Source organism: Mya arenaria, chromosome 14 (assembly GCF_026914265.1).
Source record: "Mya arenaria isolate MELC-2E11 chromosome 14, ASM2691426v1".
Classification (NCBI taxonomy): domain Eukaryota; kingdom Metazoa; phylum Mollusca; class Bivalvia; order Myida; family Myidae; genus Mya; species Mya arenaria.
The window spans coordinates 45,194,612-45,216,723 of record NC_069135.1 but is presented as its reverse complement, the minus strand read 5'-3'; the positions used below and the strand labels follow the sequence as shown (position 1 = coordinate 45,216,723).

At 37.0% G+C, this 22,112-nt stretch overlaps 1 protein-coding gene across 1 annotated transcript in view; it reads right to left on the bottom strand.

Moving 5' to 3' along the window:
- LOC128217973 (cytosolic 10-formyltetrahydrofolate dehydrogenase-like) overlaps positions 1 to 9,730 on the bottom strand; it is a 40,000-nt gene extending 30,270 nt beyond the window's left edge. Inside the window, exon 1 of the mRNA XM_052925456.1 lies at positions 9,614 to 9,730. Coding sequence (XP_052781416.1) covers positions 9,614 to 9,658 — 45 coding nt within the window. The 5' untranslated portion in view covers positions 9,659 to 9,730. The remainder of the gene's footprint in view (positions 1 to 9,613) is intronic.
- Between the last annotated feature and the right edge of the window lie 12,382 nt (positions 9,731 to 22,112).

Here is a 22,112-nt window from a genome sequence, read left to right as displayed (position 1 = left end):
GAGCATATCCTGAACAAAACAAGCTTAAGAAAAAACAGGAGCATTTACAAGTAGACGACAAATTACTTTTGTCATTTTTTTTAAGTTGAACATGGGGCTTACTCACCATTGTGATACAACTTGCTACACAGGATTACAGGCGCCATTATGAAGATCAATTATCTAAAGAATGATAGCTTTTAAATTAAAAGTTCCCAAGTTATAGCACCACAATCCACCATCACCAACACAGATGACGTATGATTGCTGTGACAATACCTCAACCATTTTTCTTCAATACTATAGATACAAGGCAATTTTAACTTCCCATACACCACAGGAACAATTAACTGCAAATCGAGAAGGTTTTCATTAACATTTCTTTATTTTTCCAAATAAAAGTAAACAAAATCCTTCTTAGCTCATAATAGGGGAAACATGACAGTTCAGGAAAATTGACTGATTTTGACTGAATTGACAGTTACAGATGATGGAATTCTGCAAAATGAATGGCTACCAATGTTTTGAATAAGCAAGCATCTGGAAGCCATTATATGGTCCTTGCTTCTAGACACAGCAAATGCAGCTATGATGTAATGTTGTAGAACATTTTTCTTGCAAACTAATCAGTAACAACTATCCAGGAAGAAAATCAGTTTGTTTCTTTCAATTCAAAATAAAAAGATTGTGTACATAGTATATTATGATCAAAGCATTTAAAGTCAAACCAATAGTAACCAACAGTAACCAATAGTAACCAACAGTAACCAATAGTAACCAACAGCATGAATACTTACAAGTGAATCCACAAATAGTTTGATTAAATGTGCTACTCCAAGTCAGATAGATATATGAACAATAACAAAAACTGAGTCTTTCTTATCACATTATTCAAACCTTGACCAAATTACTGATGCCCAAGGACACAAACTTTCAAGGATAAACCCTTGCTGCAATATTTGTTTGCACGTTTACTGATAAGATAAATAAAAGTTTACTTTTATCTCATAACATGCTAATATTTTGTCTGAGCAGTCACACTAAGTAATTGCTACTGTACAGGTTGATACCAGTAGGATGTACTTACAAAAATAAATGGTTTTATGCTTCGCTGAAATACTGCCTTCTATTTGGTCAAAATATTATGTTGACCACTATTATCCATTTAAAACAACTTTTCAGTTATTCTTTAGGGATAAAAAACAGTATACTTGCCCAGTCTGCGATGAGAGATGACAAAGACAATCAAGATGCCCAGCCTGACTAACAGTGAGAAATGACATAGACTATTAAGTTTCCTGGTCTGACTAACAGTGAGAAATGACATAGACTATCAAGTTTCCTAGTCTGACAAACAGTGAGAAATGAATATAGTCTATCAAGTTTCCTGGTCTGACTAACAGTGAGAAATGACATAGACCATCAAGTTTCCTGGTTTGACTAACAGTGAGAAATGACATAGACCATCAAGTTTCCTGGTCTGACTAACAGTGAGAAATGACATAGACTATCAAGTTTCCTAGTCTGACTAACAGTGAGAAATGACATAGACTATCAAGTTTCCTGGTCTGACGTACAGTGAGAAATGACATAGACTATCAAGTTTCCTGGTCTGACTAACAGTGAGAAATGACATAGACTATCAAGTTTCCTAGTCTGACTAACAGTGAGAAATGACATAGACTATCAAGTTTCCTAGTCTGACTAACAGTGAGAAATGACATAGACTATCAAGTTTCCTGGTCTGACGTACAGTGAGAAATGACATAGACTATCAAGTTTCCTGGTCTGACTAACAGTGAGAAATGACATAGACTATCAAGTTTCCTGGTCTGACGTACAGTGAGAAATGACATAGACTATCAAGTTTCCTGGTCTGACGTACAGTGAGAAATGACATAGACTATCAAGTTTCCTGGTCTGACGTACAGTGAGAAATGACATAGACTATCAAGTTTCCTAGTCTGACTAACAGTGAGAAATGACATAGACTATCAAGTTTCCTGGTCTGACAAACAGTGAGAAATGACATAGACTATCAAGTTTCCTGGTCTGACGTACAGTGAGAAATGACATAGACTATCAAGTTTCCTAGTCTGACTAACAGTGAGAAATGACATAGACTATCAAGTTTCCTTGTCAGACTAACAGTGAGAAATGACATAGACCATCAAGTTTCCTAGTCTGACTAACAGTGAGAAATGACATAGACTATCAAGTTTCCTGGTCTGACTAACACTGAGAAATGACATAGACTATCAAGTTTCCTGGTCTGACGTACAGTGAGAAATGACATAGACTATCAAGTTTCCTGGTCTGACGTACAGTGAGAAATGACATAGACTATCAAGTTTCCTTGTCAGACTAACAGTGAGAAATGACATAGACTATCAAGTTTCCTTGTCAGACTAACAGTGAGAAATGACATAGACTATCAAGTTTCCTGGTCTGACTAACAGTGAAAAATGACATAGACTATCAAGTTTCCTGGTCTGACGTACAGTGAGAAATGACATAGACTATCAAGTTTCCTGGTCTGACGTACAGTGAGAAATGACATAGACTATCAAGTTTCCTGGTCTGACTAACAGTGAGAAATGACATAAGACTATCAAGTTTCCTAGTCTGACTAACAGTGAGAAATGACATAGACTATCAAGTTTCCTGGTCTGACGTACAGTGAGAAATGACATAGACTATCAAGTTTCCTGGTCTGACAAACAGTGAGAAATGACATAGACTATCAAGTTTCCTGGTCTGACGTACAGTGAGAAATGACATAGACTATCAAGTTTCCTGGTCTGACGTACAGTGAGAAATGACATAGACTATCAAGTTTCCTGGTCTGACTAACAGTGAGAAATGACATAGACTATCAAGTTTCCTGGTCTGACGTACAGTGAGAAATGACATAGACTATCAAGTTTCCTGGTCTGACGTACAGTGAGAAATGACATAGACTATCAAGTTTCCTGGTCTGACGTACAGTGAGAAATGACATAGACTATCAAGTTTCCTGGTCTGACGTACAGTGAGAAATGACATAGACTATCAAGTTTCCTGGTCTGACGTACAGTGAGAAATGACATAGACTATCAAGTTTCCTGGTCTGACTAACACTGAGAAATGACATAGATTATCAAGTTTCCTAGTCTGACTAACAGTGAGAAATGACATAAGACTATCAAGTTTCCTAGTCTGACTAACAGTGAGAAATGACATAGACTATCAAGTTTCCTGGTCTGACGTACAGTGAGAAATGACATAGACTATCAAGTTTCCTGGTCTGACTAACAGTGAGAAATGACATAGACTATCAAGTTTCCTAGTCTGACTAACAGTGAGAAATGACATAGACCATCAAGTTTCCTAGTTTGACTAACAGTGAGAAATGACATAGACCATCAAGTTTCCTAGTCTGACTAACAGTGAGAAATGACATAGACTATCAAGTTTCCTAGTCTGACTAACAGTGAGAAATGACATAGACTATCAAGTTTCCTAGTCTGACTAACAATAAGAGATGACAAAGACCATCAAGTTTCCTAGTCTGACTAACGATAAGAGATGACAAAGACCATCAAGTTGCCCGGTCTGACTAACGATAAGAGATGACAAAGACAGTATTCGACACTAACGGGGTCCCGGGATCCGGAGGACACCAATTTTTCGGGAGGAACACCTGAACTTCAAAGTCCGGTATTCCGTCGGGACACTTAAATTTTGACCGATAAAAGCTAAATGTCAATAATAAATAGCGTTTCATGAATTAATTACCTAAATTTGGGTCCCCCTAACTTTCTTGACAGTGCATGTAAAAAAGATATTAATATTAATACGTCGCACACACTAAAGCGAAAGTATGGCTGACCTTTTCACTATAATTAAGTCATGAATCTATAAATAAACAGGTCATTTCACAGTGCGCATGCGGTTAAACGGACGGACTTTAATAATAGGTAAAATAATTATGGTGTCGGAGGTGACGGACTTTTATAATCGGTACAATAATTATGGTGAACTAGTTTGCTCATGTGTCAGAACCGCCAAAAAAGATGCCAAACTGCTGACTTTGATGCCTTAATGATGCGACCATCGAGTTGTTACAGTAACATTTACAGCACAAAAGACTGGCATCCTACGGAACTAGTTCACTGGGAAGCCATCCTACTATTCAGCATTCTTTGTTTTATGCCTTGATCAAAACATTATAGAAATAAAATTCCCAAAGTTTTATTATTTATCTTCAATCAATGGATAAAAAATTATGACATTTTGTCGCGAAAATAAACATACACTATTTTCCAGTTGTCTGCTCTTCCAGTATGCACTACACTTGTTGGGCAGTCTGATTGATTCACAAGCCAGATGTAATATTCCTACTGTTTTTCAATCAAAAGCAATGACATCTGACAAGACCCTGAACCATGGCATTTTTAATGCGTATTTTCCGAAAATCTAAAAATGGTAACAACATTTTTTTATTTACATTGTACCCATTGTGTGACTTAGACATTCTACCACTTTTGAACCCAATCTACTGACTTAAGACCCAAATCTTCCTCTCTGCCACTGCCAGAGGTTCACATGGGTGACATCGTGCTATAACTAACTTGTCATTGCATGCTGTTGAAAACATGTATAATATGGTGTATGCTTGAATTACAAATTGAAAAGTAAAAGGCACTGGATTTGTATGTTCAATTTAATATTAAAACAGGCTCATTAATGAAAAAAAATGTAAAAAATGGAAGGGACTCGTTAATTTCAGGAAGGGACACCTGATTTCAGATGTTGGTGTTCCTTCGGGATCCGTTGGGAAAATGGTTAGTGTCGACCCCTGAAAGACCATTAAGTTACCCAGTCTGACTAAAGATAAGAGATGACAATGACCATCAAGTTGCCATGTCTGACTAACGATAAGAGATGACAAAGACCATCAAGTTGCCATTAGTCTGACTTACGATAAGAGATGACAAAGACCATCAAGTTGCCTAGTCTGACTAACGATAAGAGATGACAATGACCATCAAGTTGCCCAGTTGGACTAACAATAAGAGATGACAAAGACCATCAAGTTGCCTAGTCTGACTAACGATAAGAACTGACAAATACCATCAAGTTGCCCAGTTGGACTAACAATAAGAGATGACAAAGACCATCAAGTTGCCAAGTCTGACTAACAATAAACAAGAGGCCCAAAAGGGCCTATGCTCTACTGGCATGGCTTTTGTGGTCATATCAATCCAGAGCATGTATGTATGGGTAAAAGGAAACCGACATATAGTTTATGTTTTGTGTTTGGGTTACCTGAAAACGTAGCACGTTCAACATCTGAGCCCAGAAAGTATTGTAAGCAGATTAGCTGCATGAACTATTTTAATATGTGCAAAGTAAAAGTCATCCGACAAAAAAAAAATGCTTTCAAAACTGTACTCATAGTAAAAATTTCTGTAGTTTTAAAAGTTAAAAAAATTTGGTCAAAGTCAAGGGCATCCTAGGACAACATTGATCAATTTGAACAAACATTCACAATCAGTTCTGCTGAGATGGATGCACAAACACACAAAAAGATTTTCAAACCTTTCCAGATTTATGTTTACCAAACCTGTGAACCCTGGGTGTGGCCAGTAATGACACCAGGTGCATAACTTAAAAATTCACAACCAATTTTGTTAAGATGAATGCGCAAACTACAGAACTTAAAGCTAAAAAATGGCCTTTGGGCTTTCAACAAGAACAAGGCAGAGTAATTCACATAATCAACTGCAGAAGGTCTCTCAAAATCCTAGTCTTGCAAATTGTCTCCCTTAACTCTAGACTTGAATTTACATGTACATGTAAACTTGGCTAAAAATAGAATTCGCTCATGCAGACCTGGCTAAAAATAGAAAGCATTTCTTTAAAACTTTCATGGCCCATAATCTAGGCGTTCATGGGTGGATCTTGCTGGTTTTCGAAAGGAACCGACCTCTAATGGATATCTAGATACTGTACAAGTTTCATCGAGATACAATCAACAAGAGGCACATCAGTGCCTGTGCTCCACTGGCCAAAAGGTTCAAGCAAAGACCACCTAACGAACATTTTCGTCAAGTTTCATAGAAATACAATCATCAATTTTTGAGGAGAAGTTATTTAAAAATTTTTTTTACTTTAATAGCTCTGGCTGCCATGTTGTGCAGTGGACCGAAATGATTTGGGCAATTTGAGTAAAGGAGCACCAAACAAACATTTCTGTCAAGTTTTATCGAAAAAAGGTCATCGGTTTCGACGACAAGTCGTATAAAGTTTTTTTTATTTTTTAGCTCTGGCAGCCATGGTGTGCAGTGGACTGGAACCATTTAACAAATTTTGGTTAATGACCACCCAAGGAACATTTCTGTCAAGTTTCATCAAAATCTGATCATCGGTTAACATTTAATCTGAATAGATTATGAAGCAAATATCTAACCTGAACAAGAACTGACGAGATAGAATCGACTTGGTGTTTCACTTACACTTTTCGGCCATTTAAGTTACTAAAAATAGCTGTTTCATAAACTTTCAGAATGTCACTTAAACGAAAATTAATGTTCAGTCTATATATACTTTCCTATGTATAAATGTAAGGTTTTTAAATTGATCTTTTTGTGAGAACTTTATGCTCATATGTTTACTCATAAATTATTATTGTTTAAAAATTATTTAAAGATGCTATACGTGAAAAATTAAGACATTATTTTTTTTTCTATTAAAGGGAGGTAATTCAGTAGTAAAATGTAATCAAAGCTATTAAAGCATGGCATTTCTTTTCTAACCATGTTGATATTATTACAGTCTATTCAAGCAAGATGCCTTTTGTTTTTACATAGTACCCATAGGTTCTGAAAAACAAGGAGCACTATTCCCAACAGAAGGATGTCACTCCCTATCACTGCATGAGCATCATAATAAAGAAATGTTTACTCAAACTGCAAGCTGCTCAATTGAAATAGGTATTTACCTCAAGCATACAGTTTTATAATGTGGCAAAATAGTCGGACTACTAGATTGTCATTCGGACTAGTAAAATATGCCATTATGCTAGTCCAACTGGCTAGTAGGTTAAAATGTTTTTCGTGAAGACTGCGGACGAGAAGTCCTTAAAGGTTTTTCTATTTTTAACTCTCGCAGCCATGTTGTGCAGCGGACCGGAACCATTTGGGCAATTTTGGTTAAAGGGCATCCCGATGAACATTTATGTAAAGTTTCATCAAAATCTGATAATCGGTTTCTGAGAAGATGTAGTTTAACGTTTTTTTCTATTCTTAGCTCTGGTGCCCATGTTGTGCAGCAGACCAGAACTGTTTGGGCTATTTTGGTTAAGGACTACCCAAGTAACATTTCTGTCAAGTTTCATTGCAATACGATCATCGGTTTCTGAGGAGAAGTCGTTTAAAGGTTTTTCTATTTTTACCTCTGGGGGCCATCTTGTGCAGTGGACCGAAACCATTGAAGCAAATTTGATAAAGGACCATCCAAGGAACATTTCTGTTAAGTTTCATCAAAATCTGATCATCGGTTTCTGAGAAGATGTTCTTTAAAGGTTTTTCTATTTTTTTGCCCTGGCAGCCATGTTGTGCAGCGGACCGGAACCATTTGAGCAATTTTGGTTAAGGACCACCCAAGGAACAATTCTGTCAAGTTTCATCAAAATCTGCCTATCCGTTTCAGAGGAGATGTCGTTTAAAGATTTTGCTATTTTTAGCTGTGGCGGCCATATTGTGCAATGGACCAGAACCATTTGAGCAATTTTAATAAAGGACCACCCAAGGAACATTACTGTCAAGTTTCATCAAAATCTGCAGAACCGTTTCAGAGGAGATGTCGTTTAAAGATTTTGCTATTTTTAGCTCTGGCGGCCATATTGTGCAATGGACCGGAACCATTTGAGCAATTTTGGTAAAGGACCACCAAAGGAACATTCCTGTGAAGTTTTGTCAAAATCCGCTTATCAGTTTCAGAGGAGATGTTGTTTAAAGTAAAAGTTTATGCACGCACGCATGCACGCACGCACTCACGACGGACAATCTGTGACGACATAAGCTCCATGGCCTTCGGCCAGTGGAGCTAAAAATGAAGACTGTATCGTGTTCACAAGCAATTGTTTACAGACGCACGAACGCACGACCGCACAGATGCACATTACTACGTACACATTACCATCGCATAAGCTCTTCTGGCCTTTGGCCGGTAGAGCTAAAAATGACAAACACCATCAAGTTATTTGATCATTATCCATTGGTGTGTGTCCTTTTGCATATTGGCTGCTTCACAAATGTGCTCCATCTCTTCCTGACTGTAATTGGACAACTCAGCGCTGTCACCAGTAGCATTTTAACACATTTTAACTACCTTCACCTGATATCTATGAGAGTGCACACTACACAGATTTGGACATCTGGTAAAAAATAACTTGTAAAAACATAAAAGCTAGGCTTCATACACAAATGGATATTTCAATTTTGGATATCAGTTTAACACAGACAAAAATGTCTGACAACTTTGTCCTCCATTTTTTGAAGATAGAAAAGACAATTTAAAAGTCTAACGGCAATGTCCAACATGTTTACAAACACGCTGAATTACACTTTTCCCCATTGACTAAATGCGACAATTTTGAATGGTCAAAGGTGCAAACAAAAATATGTGGATTATCAGTGGGTTAAAAACAGTTCAAAACATTTTTCCAAGTGTTTGCTTCATCTTACATGGATATTCAATCACTCTCACTGTCAGAGATCAATCTGATTCCCTCGTAGATGGGTCGTGTTCTAGTGGATGTATGAAGACCATGCTTTGTTGTTGACATTTGTCATGTCCCAGATTATTTAAGGTCATTTATCAATTAATTGAGGAATGAATGTTCTTGAAAGTTAGTTTTACAGCCAGACAGTTTGATCTTGAAAATATATGAAAATAGAAATAATAGATGATACATCATCAAATTTATACTCATTTTGTTTGTAATGCTCAAAGAAAAAGGTTCTCTATTAAAATTTAATAATGGTTAGTAATGATTCCCAAAAAATATCAAAACAAATTCAATCTTTCTTTTTAATATCTAATCATTGTTTTGACATAATTGTCTGTGCTTTAATTAAAAGGGAAGTAACTACATTTAGTGTTTACCCTAAAAGTAGGTGTTATATAAATGTTTTGATATTAATTTTTACTATTGTTTCACTGGCTAACTCCATATTTCACAAAAGGTGCATGGACAAAATTTGTTCCCTACCTACCTAGACTGTTGAGGATTGTTCAACATTTAACACAGGAACCACAACATAGTTTTTGTTTCGTCTAAGACTAAACATAAATATGGAAATTCACCAGTTCACTGAACCGTGTAACGTTGAAATATGAACTGATTCAAACACATACAATTAAACTGCATATACTTCAAGCCTTTTCCCTAAATTATTCGATTCTCTATAAAGAAATTAATTGGTACAAATCAATATAAAAAAAACAAGACTTTTACACGCAGAAAGGAATAATGTCGCGAAAATACATTACACATTAAAAGTACGTTCAATATGTTATCAACAAGGACATCTTTGACATCAGAAATAAAAGATAAAATGCATGAGCTACAATTTGACCGTGTTACCTGAGATATGGAGAAATGGCGAACGAATTGTTTAGCAGACAACATCTTCCCTTCTGTTTATCTCTTCGTTGATTGCGTCACCGGTCCACTTCGTACCCACGTGTTCGTGAATTTCCGGCAAGTTTCGCCGAGCATCGTATTTCAACGATGACAGTCGAAGTTGTCGACCATAATCAGGAACATTCATCGTAGAGAGTAAATAAATGAATGAACGAATATATTAATAAATGAATGAACGAATATATTAATAAATGAATGAACGAATATATTAATAAATTAACGAACGAATGAAATAACGAACGAATGTATGAATGATTGAATGAATGCATGAATGATTGAATGAATGCATGAATGCTTGAATGAATGAACGAACGATTCACTATTTTTTTTCAGTCACTCTATTCACATTCATTCATGATTTTATTCCAATCACAATAAAATATTTTTCTGTGGTTGATCTATACGCAGAACATCTTGGCATTCTCAATGTGATTATATAAACCAGTAACTTAAGGGAGCAGCAGGTAAGACAACGGCAACATGTCATGTGACACTTTCCAAAAAAACTGCCGGAACCCAGAAGAATGTCGGCGAGGAAAATGACAGACGGTCTACAGCGTCTGCTGAAATGCAAAGATTAAGAACGAAAAACAAACCCCTTGTGATTTTGATGGAGACTTTGATTCTTTTCCACACACGCACACGCACACGCACGCACACACACACTCACTCGCACACACAACTGGCGACGCGCGACTGCTATTACTTTTCAAGTTGTATGGTTTATGCAAAGTCACATGACAATATGTCATTTCAATAAAACGCAATTAGTAATATAAGTATGAAATACTTTTGATTTAATTAAATATGTAAATAAATAATCGTCAAAAACATGATTTTGAGAGGAACTGCATGTATATGAGGTCAACAATAATTTACAATAACTACGCACCATGACGTAAATAAACAACGTCACGCGCGCTTTTCGATGAATTGTACAAAAATACGCTTTCTACGTCAATTCTTCCGTAAATTTATAAAAATAGGTATGTCAGAAATAAGTCTATCATGTGTTACCTGTGCAAATAAAAAATCTGACCCTCGGGCGCGGCTGCATGGCCGGCAACTCGAAAGGTCTTGCCAAGTAACCGGAAAACCCGCGTGCCCGTCAATCGAATTTTTCGATCCGGATCTTTAACACATGATAGATATTTATAATAAAACTTCACGCGCCAGGAGGTGCCAGACAAGCTGGAGAGGAGCGCCAAGCACATGAGGTGCTAGAGACGCTGGAGAGGAAGGCCAAGCCCAGGAGGTGCCAGACACGCTGGAGAGGAATGCCAAGCCCAGGGGGTGCCAGACACGCTGGAGAGGAGGGCAAAGCCTAGGAGGTGCCAGACACGCTGGAGAGGAGCGCCAATCCCAGGAGATGCCAGACACGCTGGAGAGGAGCGCCAAGGCGAGGAGCAGCCGACCACTCCGGAGAGGAGCGCCAAGGCCAGGAGGTGCCAGACACTCTTGAGAGGTGCGCCAAGCCCAGGAAGTGCCAGACACGCCAGAGAGGAGCGCCAAGCCCAGGAGGTGCCAGACACGGCTAAGAGTAGCGCCAAGCCCAGGAGGTGCCAGACACGCCGGAGAGGAGCGCCAAGGCCAGAAAGTGCCAGACACGCTGGAGATGAGCGCCAATGCCAATACTCTTGAGAGGTGCGCCAAGCCCAGGAGGTGCCAGATACGCCAGAGAGGAGCGCCAATGCAATGAAGTGCCAGACACGGCTGAGAGGAGCGCACAGGCCAGGAGGTGCCAGACACACCGGAGAGGAGCGCCAAGGCCAGGAGGTGCCAGGCACTCTTGAGAGGTGAGCCAAGCCCAGGAGGTGCCAGATACGCCAGAGAGGAGCGCCAAGCCCAGGAGGTACCAGACACGGCTGAGAGGAGCACCAAGCCAAGGAGGTGCCAGACACGCCGGAAAGGAGCGCCAAGGCCAGAAAGTGCCAGACACGCTGGAGATGAGCGCCAAGCCCAGGAGGTGCCAGACACTCTTGAGAGGTGCGCCAAGCCCAGGAGGTGCCAGATACGCCAGTGAGGAGCGCCAAGCCCAGGAGGTGCCAGACACGACTGAGAGGAGCGCCGAGGCTAGGAGGGTGGAGGTGATGACACGCTGTAGAGGAGCGCCAAGCCCAGGAGGTGCCGGACACGCTGGTGAGGAGCGCCAAGGCCTGGAGATGCCGATCATGCTGGAGAGGAGCGCCAAGGCCAGGAAGTGCCTGACACGCTGGAGTGGAGCGAAAAGGCCAGGAGGTGCTTGACACGCTGGAAAGGAGCGCCAATGCCAGGACGTGCCAGACACGCCGGAGAGGAGCGCAAAGGTCAAGAGGTGCCAGACACGCCGGAGAGGAGCGCAAAAGTCAAGAGGTGCTTGACACGCTGGAAATGAGCGCCAATGCCAGGACGTGCCAGACACACCGAAGAAGAGCGCCAAGGCGAGGATGCGCCAGACACGCCGGAGAGGAGCGCAAAGGTCAAGAGGTGCCAGACACGCCGGAGAGGAGCGCAAAGGTCAAGAGGTGCTTGACACGCTGGAAAGGAGCGCCAATGCCAGGACGCGCCAGACACGCCAGAAATGAGCGCCAAGGCAAGGAGGGTGGTGGTGCCGGACACACTGTAGAGAAGCGCCAAGCCCAGAATGTGCCGGACACGCCGGTTAGGAGCGCCACGCTGGAGAGGAGCGCCAAGGCGAGGAGGTGCCAGACATGGTGAAGAGAAGTGTCGTCAGTTTTTCAGAGCCAGTTTCAAATGGCTAAAAATATTGTTGTTAGGATGTGAAAACAGTATTTAAATAACATTTTGAAGTCAAATTCAACTCACTTCGTTTCTCTTCTGTAAACACGGAGCAATGATTGCCCTAGATCGTCAATTGTCATTGGTCGTACTTTCAAACGTTATGTTCCTAGCAGCTTTCACCATGTTTGTGAGAATTTTCTTTCGATATCGTCTATCATTAACTCCTATATTGGAACGGTTACCAGTAGGCGGAGCTCCTATATTGGAACGGTTACCAGTAGGCGGAGCTTAACCGTGCTGTTTACTATTGTGCAGATAATTCAAACTATATTCACTTAAACATTAAACGTTTGCTAGTTATTCGATGTTATTCTGGACAACGTGGTACAGAACAAATTTTACGTTAACCACACAACGAGTTATTGTAGTAATACACGAGCGCTTCAGCGCGCATGTCTAACATCAGTGACTTGGGTACATAAAGAACATTTAAAGACATTAGTATCTGAACGTTTGGCTTCGGAGGATCTTTATTGTGTTGTTGATTTTGTTTATTATTAGTTAAACACAAAATGTGATCCGTTCATGTAAGTATAATTTGATGAAAGTGGCGTTTGAAATATTAGCTAAAGGTATAATTCAGTTCCAAGATTCCCAAAGGACGAAAATTGGAAATGATATCAATCTTACGTGCATTAATTACTAATTGAGATAGATTACTAACTGCCTGGGAACCATAGTTCCCGATATTGTTTGAAGCTGTTAATTGAAATCAACTGAGTCCTTGACATTTAAATGATAAAGTGTTGTTGCATTTTATAAATATTTAAAAATAATAAACATGTACCAAACAAGAGCTTCACCGCAATATAGCATACATGGGCATTCAAACTATTTGTTTATTGATTAGTATAATATTATGTTAGTTAAGCTCAGAAATGTTTTCGTGAACGATTATAATAGTAAATGTTCAGGCTCATGTCTCCTCCAATTGTACCGCCGGACAGTTTTACAATTAATAATTAAGAAAAGCTTTGAAAAACAAAAATCCATTTAGTATAGATTACAAACGACAAATTTCTAATGATCACATGTACCAAACAAGAGCTTCACGGCAAATTACCATGCACGGGCATTAACACTATATGTTTATTGGTTACATCGTAATATTAGTTAAGCTCAGAAATGCTGTCGTGGTTAGTGTTCAGGCTTATGTCTCCATCAATGGGATCGCCGGATAGTTTTACAGTTACAGACAAAATTCTAATTATCACAAACACAACCACCGTATTCCGAAAACAACCAACCAATAGTGTGGCCTAAAAATGTTTGTAACATCCCCACTTTTACTAGGTCGGGTTGTTGTTGTTTTCAAATATTCTTTATTTTGTTCATGCTTTTCGATGAAATATTCAGTTTTATCAGTGAAAAAAACAAACAAACAGCGAAAACATCAATTTAAAATATTTTCACTGTAAATTTAGTAGCGAAAGATCACCTTTAAGAACTAGTTTTAAAATCAAGAGTGGTTACTTTCCCTTGATCAAAACTTAACTCAATCTTTTTGAACCAGAAAAGTCTGCCAAAAATAGTATTAAGAAAGGTTGCATATTTTCACATAAATACATTTTCTTTCGAAATACACATAATTTACCGGTTATTAGAAAAATGGCAATCCTTGTTCTTGAACTTGAAGCTGAACATTCAAACATTAACTTTCGTACAAAAAAATACAGACAAAAACATCTACTTGAATATAAGTTCGATTTTATATCATCAAATATATATATTTTAAACTGTATGACTTTGTAGAAGGAGTTTACCAAAAATTCACAAAACAATTAACTGATCTTTTTTTACCCCATCCGCCTGAAAACCAACCGTTATCAAGCGGATCAGACTGATTTCAAAGTGATGACTGAATACCAATGTTACATGAAACATACTCTAAAACTGGATAAAACTGTCTTAAATCCAATGTTAATTTAACGTATCAACTATTAAGTGATCTTTTCCCCAGCGATATTGTGACGTTATAAGGTCTATATTAAAACATATAAGGAAATAGACTTTTAAAACTATTAAAAAACATGTATGAGAAAGCTGACTATCTTTTGATATAAACCTTTGGTTAGTAGTCAAACTTTAGGCCATATTTTTTTTATAAATTGGTTAACGGATTTTGTTTTAAAAGTGTTGGACGGGAGGTGCGAAAAAAAAGGAATCCAGACAAATTTATACTCATTTTTTTACAATACATGTATTTTTCATAGTGTTAGTGGCAAAACCAAAATATCAAAATATCAACAAACAGAAAAGACATGTTCATAGACACATATGAATGACATGTGAAAATAAAGAAACGCTTAAGTAGGTTTTAATTTCTATGCAACACAATGTTTACAATGCCTCAACATTATAATAAATATTGATATGTTCAAATGATCACTTTGTCATACACATGTGTTTAGCTTTACAGTCCAATGTTCTCCTACAAATTTCAGTTTTAAATTAATTTAATCATTATATAAGCATTTTATTTACTTGACCTTAAAAATAATGCCACATATAAAGTCAATATTATTACAAACTTTCAGTTTTAGTGTCACTTTTTGTTGTTGTTTTTTTTAAGCGCATCCTGACTGCAGGAGTTTTCCTATTTGCAACATCATTTCCACATATCGGCCTGCAATGAAATATGCTTGTGTCAGACCAGCAGTTGGCTCCTCATTGCTGGGCACTTAACTGTAGCAGATTTCACTGACACACCTGCAGTGTACAAACATATTATGTTTAAACTTTACATTGCTCCAAGACTCATTTTTTTAAATGGAAAAAGGAAATGTAAATAATAAAAATGAATTTATATTAAGTAATGCATTTTTGATGTTAAAATATTTTTGTGCATCTTAAGCAATAAGTTATCCAAGATTTTGATTACTTGAATAGTAGGTGGTCTCCATATGTTGACGATTTTCTAATATCATTTAAGCAAAGGTTAGTTGACTGTAAAAGACAAAACTGGTTCGAAAATGTGGGAGACTCAACACGATGTGACACATATAAGCATTTTAAAACTTTGTTAATTCCAGAAAAATATTTATGTATTAATCTACCATTTTATGTGAGGAAATCGTTAGCGAGATTCCGATGTTCTAGCCATATTTTTTTTTATTATTGAGACTGGTCGACATTTGGGTATCGAAAGGGAAAATAGACTGTGTAGATATTGCTTAATTAATTTTGATATGTAGAAGATGAATTTCATGTATTCTTTCAATGTAACAAATCCAGGCAAGAAAGGCAATTTTATATCCATAAATGGTACACGGGTAGGCAAGACTTCCAAAACTTCATAAATCTTATGCAAAGTCTAAATGATGACCAAATAAAAAATATAGCATTCTTTGTAAATGTAATATTGAAACAAAAAGATAAGGAAAAATGAATGTCATTAAGAAATCACAACTCTAAAGATTTTATGCTTTGTATTGTATGTGTTGTATTATGGGCCGGAGACCTTTCTTTACAAATAAAATTTGAATTTGAATTGAATTGAATTGAAAATATATGTTTAACAATTAATGCCCCCTTGGACAAACACATTGTTGTGGCATGGGCTTGGGTCTGGGAATAGGGTAGCTCCACAGGATTAGGTTAGGTAATTTTTCAGCAACCAGCGTCTTGGGTGTTTCAGTTCGAGATGATGCTGACAATGCTAAACATGCATTAAAAGGCTACTAATTGGCAGAATAATTTTATCACATGAAAAAAATAATCTTGACACTTTATTTAATTCACATTATAATAAATAGTTCATTGTTTACATAAATTGTGTTAATGTACGTATATGCCATTCTTGCAACAACTTGTAATGGATACTACCAAATATGTAAATGTTGAAATATATTGATTGAATGTGGTTTTACCGAATATATCTACATTATTTACAGTATGAACTAATTGTAATTTATAATCATCTTATTAAACTGAGTTATGTTTGTCGAAGAAATGTATGATAGTGATAGTGTGATTGTATGCTTTGTATGTTGCTTAATATGTAACTTAGTATATGTGTTTTTGTAATACTTGTGTGAAGGCCATGCTGGAAATAAGTAGTATGTCTGTAATGATTGTACACTTAGTATGTAACCTTCGTTAAATAAAGTTGTTATTATTATTATTATTACTGTTATTATTATAAACAACACGTCTTTTCCCATAGTTTGAACAGAGAGTGAAGCTTTGAACCTGGGCCACAACTTGAAGAGCATATTTATGAATAAAAAGTTGTAATAAATTTACAGGTGTTGTCAGTCTATACAGGGTCTACATTGGCAACACAACCAGCACATTCCACGGCTTCACTGATCTTGAATCAAATCACGACAGTGACTGTAGCAAGCAGACTTCAAGTTTGAACCCGTGACCTTTGAATTGGTATACCCGGTACTAACATTTAACCAACTGTGCTAACCGGGCCAGCTTAGAACTGCTTAGAACCTTCGTTTATGTTATTTTTTTCCATCTGGTTTCAGCTGATCATCCAAAGTACATAATAAAAAAAACATTGAAATATAATAATTACATCCAAGCTAATAACAAGTTCTAGTTATTATACTATTATTAAAAAAACACCTGTTCAAAATGAGCAGTGAGAGAATGTACCTATCATTTGGCAACTTGTTGTAAACCTTCAGGACTTACATGGTTTTGAAGGCATAAGTTGTAGTTTCTTCTTCTTTAGCTTCACCAGCATTTGACTCTACAATTATTAAAAAAAATTTTTGGCAGGTATGTTAAGTTGAAGTCCTGTGTGAAAAAGCTTTACACTGGATCAGGCCAATTCTAAAATGTTTCTTTTACATTTAAACTGTGAATAATGTTTGGTACAAGACAACACTTTAACCACAAATATGAATATATGGCATTTTAATAAACACTACAGGCCGATATATTTTAACAAAAACACTGGTTTATATGCGAATCCTTACCAATGATACAGACATCAGCCTTGGTGAACCGGTTTCCAAAAACTAAGACATCCTGGCAGGTCTTTTCAGGTGACAAATCCGTCCAGTCTTTTTCATCAGTTGACGCATACATATTGTGTTATTTTGCTTCACCTGATGCTGATGCAATTACATCGCTTAAAGTTGAGTTGTCAGCTCTTACAAAAAATCGTTAAAATGCAAATGGAATGTTGAAAATGAGAATTTATTTTATGTATGATCTCAGCTTCATTGAGGCCGCAATTTTGAAAACAATTTTAAAAACTGCACCCTAATGTTACAAAGGAACAGAAAACAGGTTTTACACGAACATATGAACATACATTAATTTCCACGTCAGCAGAAACAAAAATCCGATATCTTTTTTCATTTTTTTTTTTTTGCAAATTTTTCCTTTTTGCTCAATTTTTCGAAATAATTGGGCGGGGGATCCGTTAAACAATTTATTAAAAACAAGGCCTTGTTCTAGAGCAAAAACTGTAGTCTTGATTATGAACAACGAGTCTCTTTTAACCTCCTTGTTTTCCGAACCTACATCTATTAAATTTGGACAATATGTACAATTTTGTAAACAGATATAAATGACCTTTTGACTTACATTTTTATTTTGAAGCTACAGCAATCAAATTTGAACCATGGGTACATTTTTGTACACAAGTATCAATGTTGTCTTCGGATGACCTAGACCTATGACCTTTTACCTTTTGTTTTGAAGCTCCATGAATTGAATTTGGAACATATGTACAGTTTTGCAAACAAATATCAAAATTGACATTGCTATGTGACCTTTTAACCAACTTTCTTATTTTTGAAGCTACAGCAATAAAAAAATGTTTTTCATCGTGCATACATTCGATAGTTTATAGTGTAATTCCAGCACGCGTTTGAGAACATAAAGACACCAGCCACATCCGGGCCGTTCAAGTCCGAGCAGCATAGGGGCGGCGACTGCAACGACGTTGCAGCTTACAAACTAAGAGAAGTGAGGCGACCGGGGAAACATTCCAGGAACGTCAGTTCGGATTACGGTCACGTCTTCCGGAAAGGGTTCCGTGGCGCGTTGCATAGGAAGACAACAGCGTCTTCCGGGATTGCGTCTCGTGAAGAATATACGCAACACCTGGGACCAATAACAAATTTTACGCCCATTCTGCATGCTACATATTAACGACACTTTGAAGTGGATTTAATTTGAAGACTGATACGGTAATTTCTTAAACTGTGGTGTTAGTGATTGTGATATTAAGGAATATAATTAATTTATCTGTACACTGAAGCATAAAATAGCTTCAATAGGTCTGTGATTAGTACTGTTTACACGGGGAAAATTGAAGATTTGAATTTGCTGTACTCTTTCCGACTAAAGAAAAACACGAGCATTGGACATTGAATTGTGCTTGTTTGTCTAAAGACAACTATAGTTATACCAACATATCGCACACCATAAAGGTAATTGACTTTTCTTTCCATGTCACTTATTTAAAAATGGATTGTTTATATGTTGGTTGAGAAATTTGCATAAAACTGGACTCTAACGTGAAATCGGGGAAGTTTGAGTTACATACCTTGTTTCTTTTTTGTATATCAAAGACACTAAATATCTTCAGATGTGTTGTTTATCTCATTGTATGTACCCAAAATGGTTTTAAACAACATTTTAGTGACAAACAATGATTCAGATGCCTGTGCGTGACACGCGTTATTATAAAACAGCTTAGCGTATACGTTCACATCTAACATTTAAACATTTGACAAGTTTACTGGATTGTACGCGGTAATTCGCAGACATCACGGACCTGTTTATAGGTCCGTATGCTTATCAATGGCTGATCCGGAAAATCATAACTGGGGGAGGGTGTACAGCCGTCAACCCTCCTGAAAACTTTTATATCACCGAAGTAGTGAAATGACACGTTGAAAATCGTTGATGCATTTCAAACGTTCAATCCTTCATACAAGAATACTTTTACACATCTTATAAAGTGGATATTAGGTTAAAATTATGCGTTTAAGGGTTCATTTGTCGGCCAACTGGTGGTTGGGGAGGGCACTGGCTTTCCCCACACTAGTTTCGCTACTGCATATAGGTCGGTGGCTTTAGTCATGAACCGGTGCTTCGCGAAATACCGGAAACTAGTTTGTGCATAGATATAAAAGTAGATCTACTACATGTATTAATATATTTAACTCAAGTTAACCACAACTAACACACACACATACATATATACACTTTCTTCCGTTACACTTTATACAAAACCATACACATAAAGATTTAAATGTCGACAACTCTCGTTTCAAAGTTGACAAATTCCAGTGGCATGGTATAACAACGAGGCATAGCGTGGTGGGTATCGGGGGTATCCGACGTTGACGAGCATGGTGACAAGTTTTAAAATTCCCAATAAATGTGTCAAAAACTGTGCAATAACGGTATAAGACGAACGTTGTTTTATCTTGATGTTTCATTTTTCTTTAATCAGTTTATACAATTGTTTGTTCAGAAAGGTTATATTTATCAAACATATTTTTTAGTTTTATTTTACAAAAATTAACATGTTGGCAGGTCAATTTTTATCACGTGATCCTCCATGGTACAACATTGAATCCTATTCAAAAATGACGTCAACTTTCCACGCGACTTCAATGACTTGCTACAAAATACCACTTTAAGCATATTTTTGGTGTTTCAAGAATGGTATTTTTCCTCCATTGACCTTTGACCTTTCCAAATGCATTTAACCTGAACCATTTATTTCTTCAACACTCTTATCATTCTGACTTTGATTACTTACAAAGAGAAATAATAATATAAATAAAAATCGACAAGAATAAAAGATATAAATAAAAATACAGATGAGCAAATTTAACCCTACCCTGACTTAGCCTCACAAGAGGGTCTAGTTACCTTCCATCTTTTACATCTGCTTATACAATATGTAATGGTTAATTGTTTCTAGGTAACAATTATAATTGTAACAGCTGCTTCATGGACAAAGTAAAAATAACCCCGAATTTTCAATTTGAACTCGTGTTTTACATTTTGAGTTATGTAAGTATTATTTAACTTATACTGTTCGTTCATTGTTTTATATTTACACCTCGATTTCCATTCCTTAAATGAACTGCCTTTCGGCAATTGCGTTCATCAATCGATGAACGCAACATCTTCGGATATGTTCGGATCGCAATTCATCGCATAACAATATACATGAAAACTATCTTGATATTGTTTGTATTGTGTCAGCAGGTCCCGTAAAACATAAATCAACATTTTTAAAAGTGTTAATTTATTATATTTTAAGTGTACTGTTGCTATAAGTGTTTCAATTTTACGTTTTAAAGTGATTTCAAGTGGTTGATCTTTTCCCGCGTTATTATGACGTCATTTGAAAAAAATGTTTCCGGTTACAGTCGGGTCGTTCTATTTACAGAAAGGGTAAGAACGGATAACTGAAAGGTTTTCTTAAATGAAATGAAGTGTTTTTTAACAATTCTTGAATGAAATAATGAACTTTTGGGGTAAATATAAGGAATGAATTGCGGGGTTGATGTCATTATCGGGGATATGAACGCAATTAGGTTGGTCAAATTCATTCCTTAAACTTATACATTTTGATAGGTTCCTGTTCTTTTAAACATAATGTATCATCAATGTTGCTATATCATCAATGTTAATGTATCATCAATGTTGCTGTTGCATATTTTATTTGCAAGTTTGATATAGGATACGTTGGGGTTAGTGTAAAGTGTTTTGTTATTCGTATATTTCGAGGTTGGCAATTACGCAAATGCCGATACCACCCGGGCCGATTCAGGCGTCGGTGTGAACCATCCAAAAGAGTTCTTAATCCAAATTGGACCCATCTTCAACTATGTTACTGGTAAGTGCACTTGTAAATTATGTGAATGCTTTTTGAGCAGACAGCATTGAAAGATACAACATAAGAAGTGTAGCAAGGTCTTCAAAAAGAGGTTGTGTGAGTGCAGCTTTTGGACTTTGTTGAATGTAAAATATTTAAGGAGTACGTTCCCATCTTTCATTTTTTGAATGGTTGATACAATTGTGAAGAATGGGCCTATTGTTGAGTAGAAAGCATTAAGAAGAGCAATTGATATATCTGTGAAGTATGGGGATCTTGTTAAGCAGATGACATTGATGACTGCCCATAATCAACTTTGATGTCTTATGTAAAAAAATGTTTTACTTCTATTAGTATCCCCATATTGTACAATTACAATATGGGGATACTAATAGAAGTAAAACAAATTGAATAAGAACATCAAAAGGACCCATTTTCGATCAGAAAGCTAGACCTCAGAGTATATCCATGAATATGAGTGTCATTGCTGTGTATTTTCTATATACTATAAATTTAAATAACTATCGAAAGTCCTATAAGTGTTCACTCAATGTATAATTGAATACCAAAGTAATGACATTGAACATCTGGAAAATAAACTGTATGTCATAAGTAAAAGGTGTCTAAGAAGAAAAGCAGAAACATTTGATTCAAATAAAACTTCAGAATATCATCTTTACAAACTCATTTATCCTCTTCCAGCCTTTATCACAATGCCATCTGGCAAGCGGGCTTTTCCCCTGATTGATGACAACGCTGACGGCACTGTCACTTTGAAATATCAGCCACAGGAGACTGGCCTGCATGAGCTCCATGTATTTTACAACCAAGAAGAGATTCCAGGTA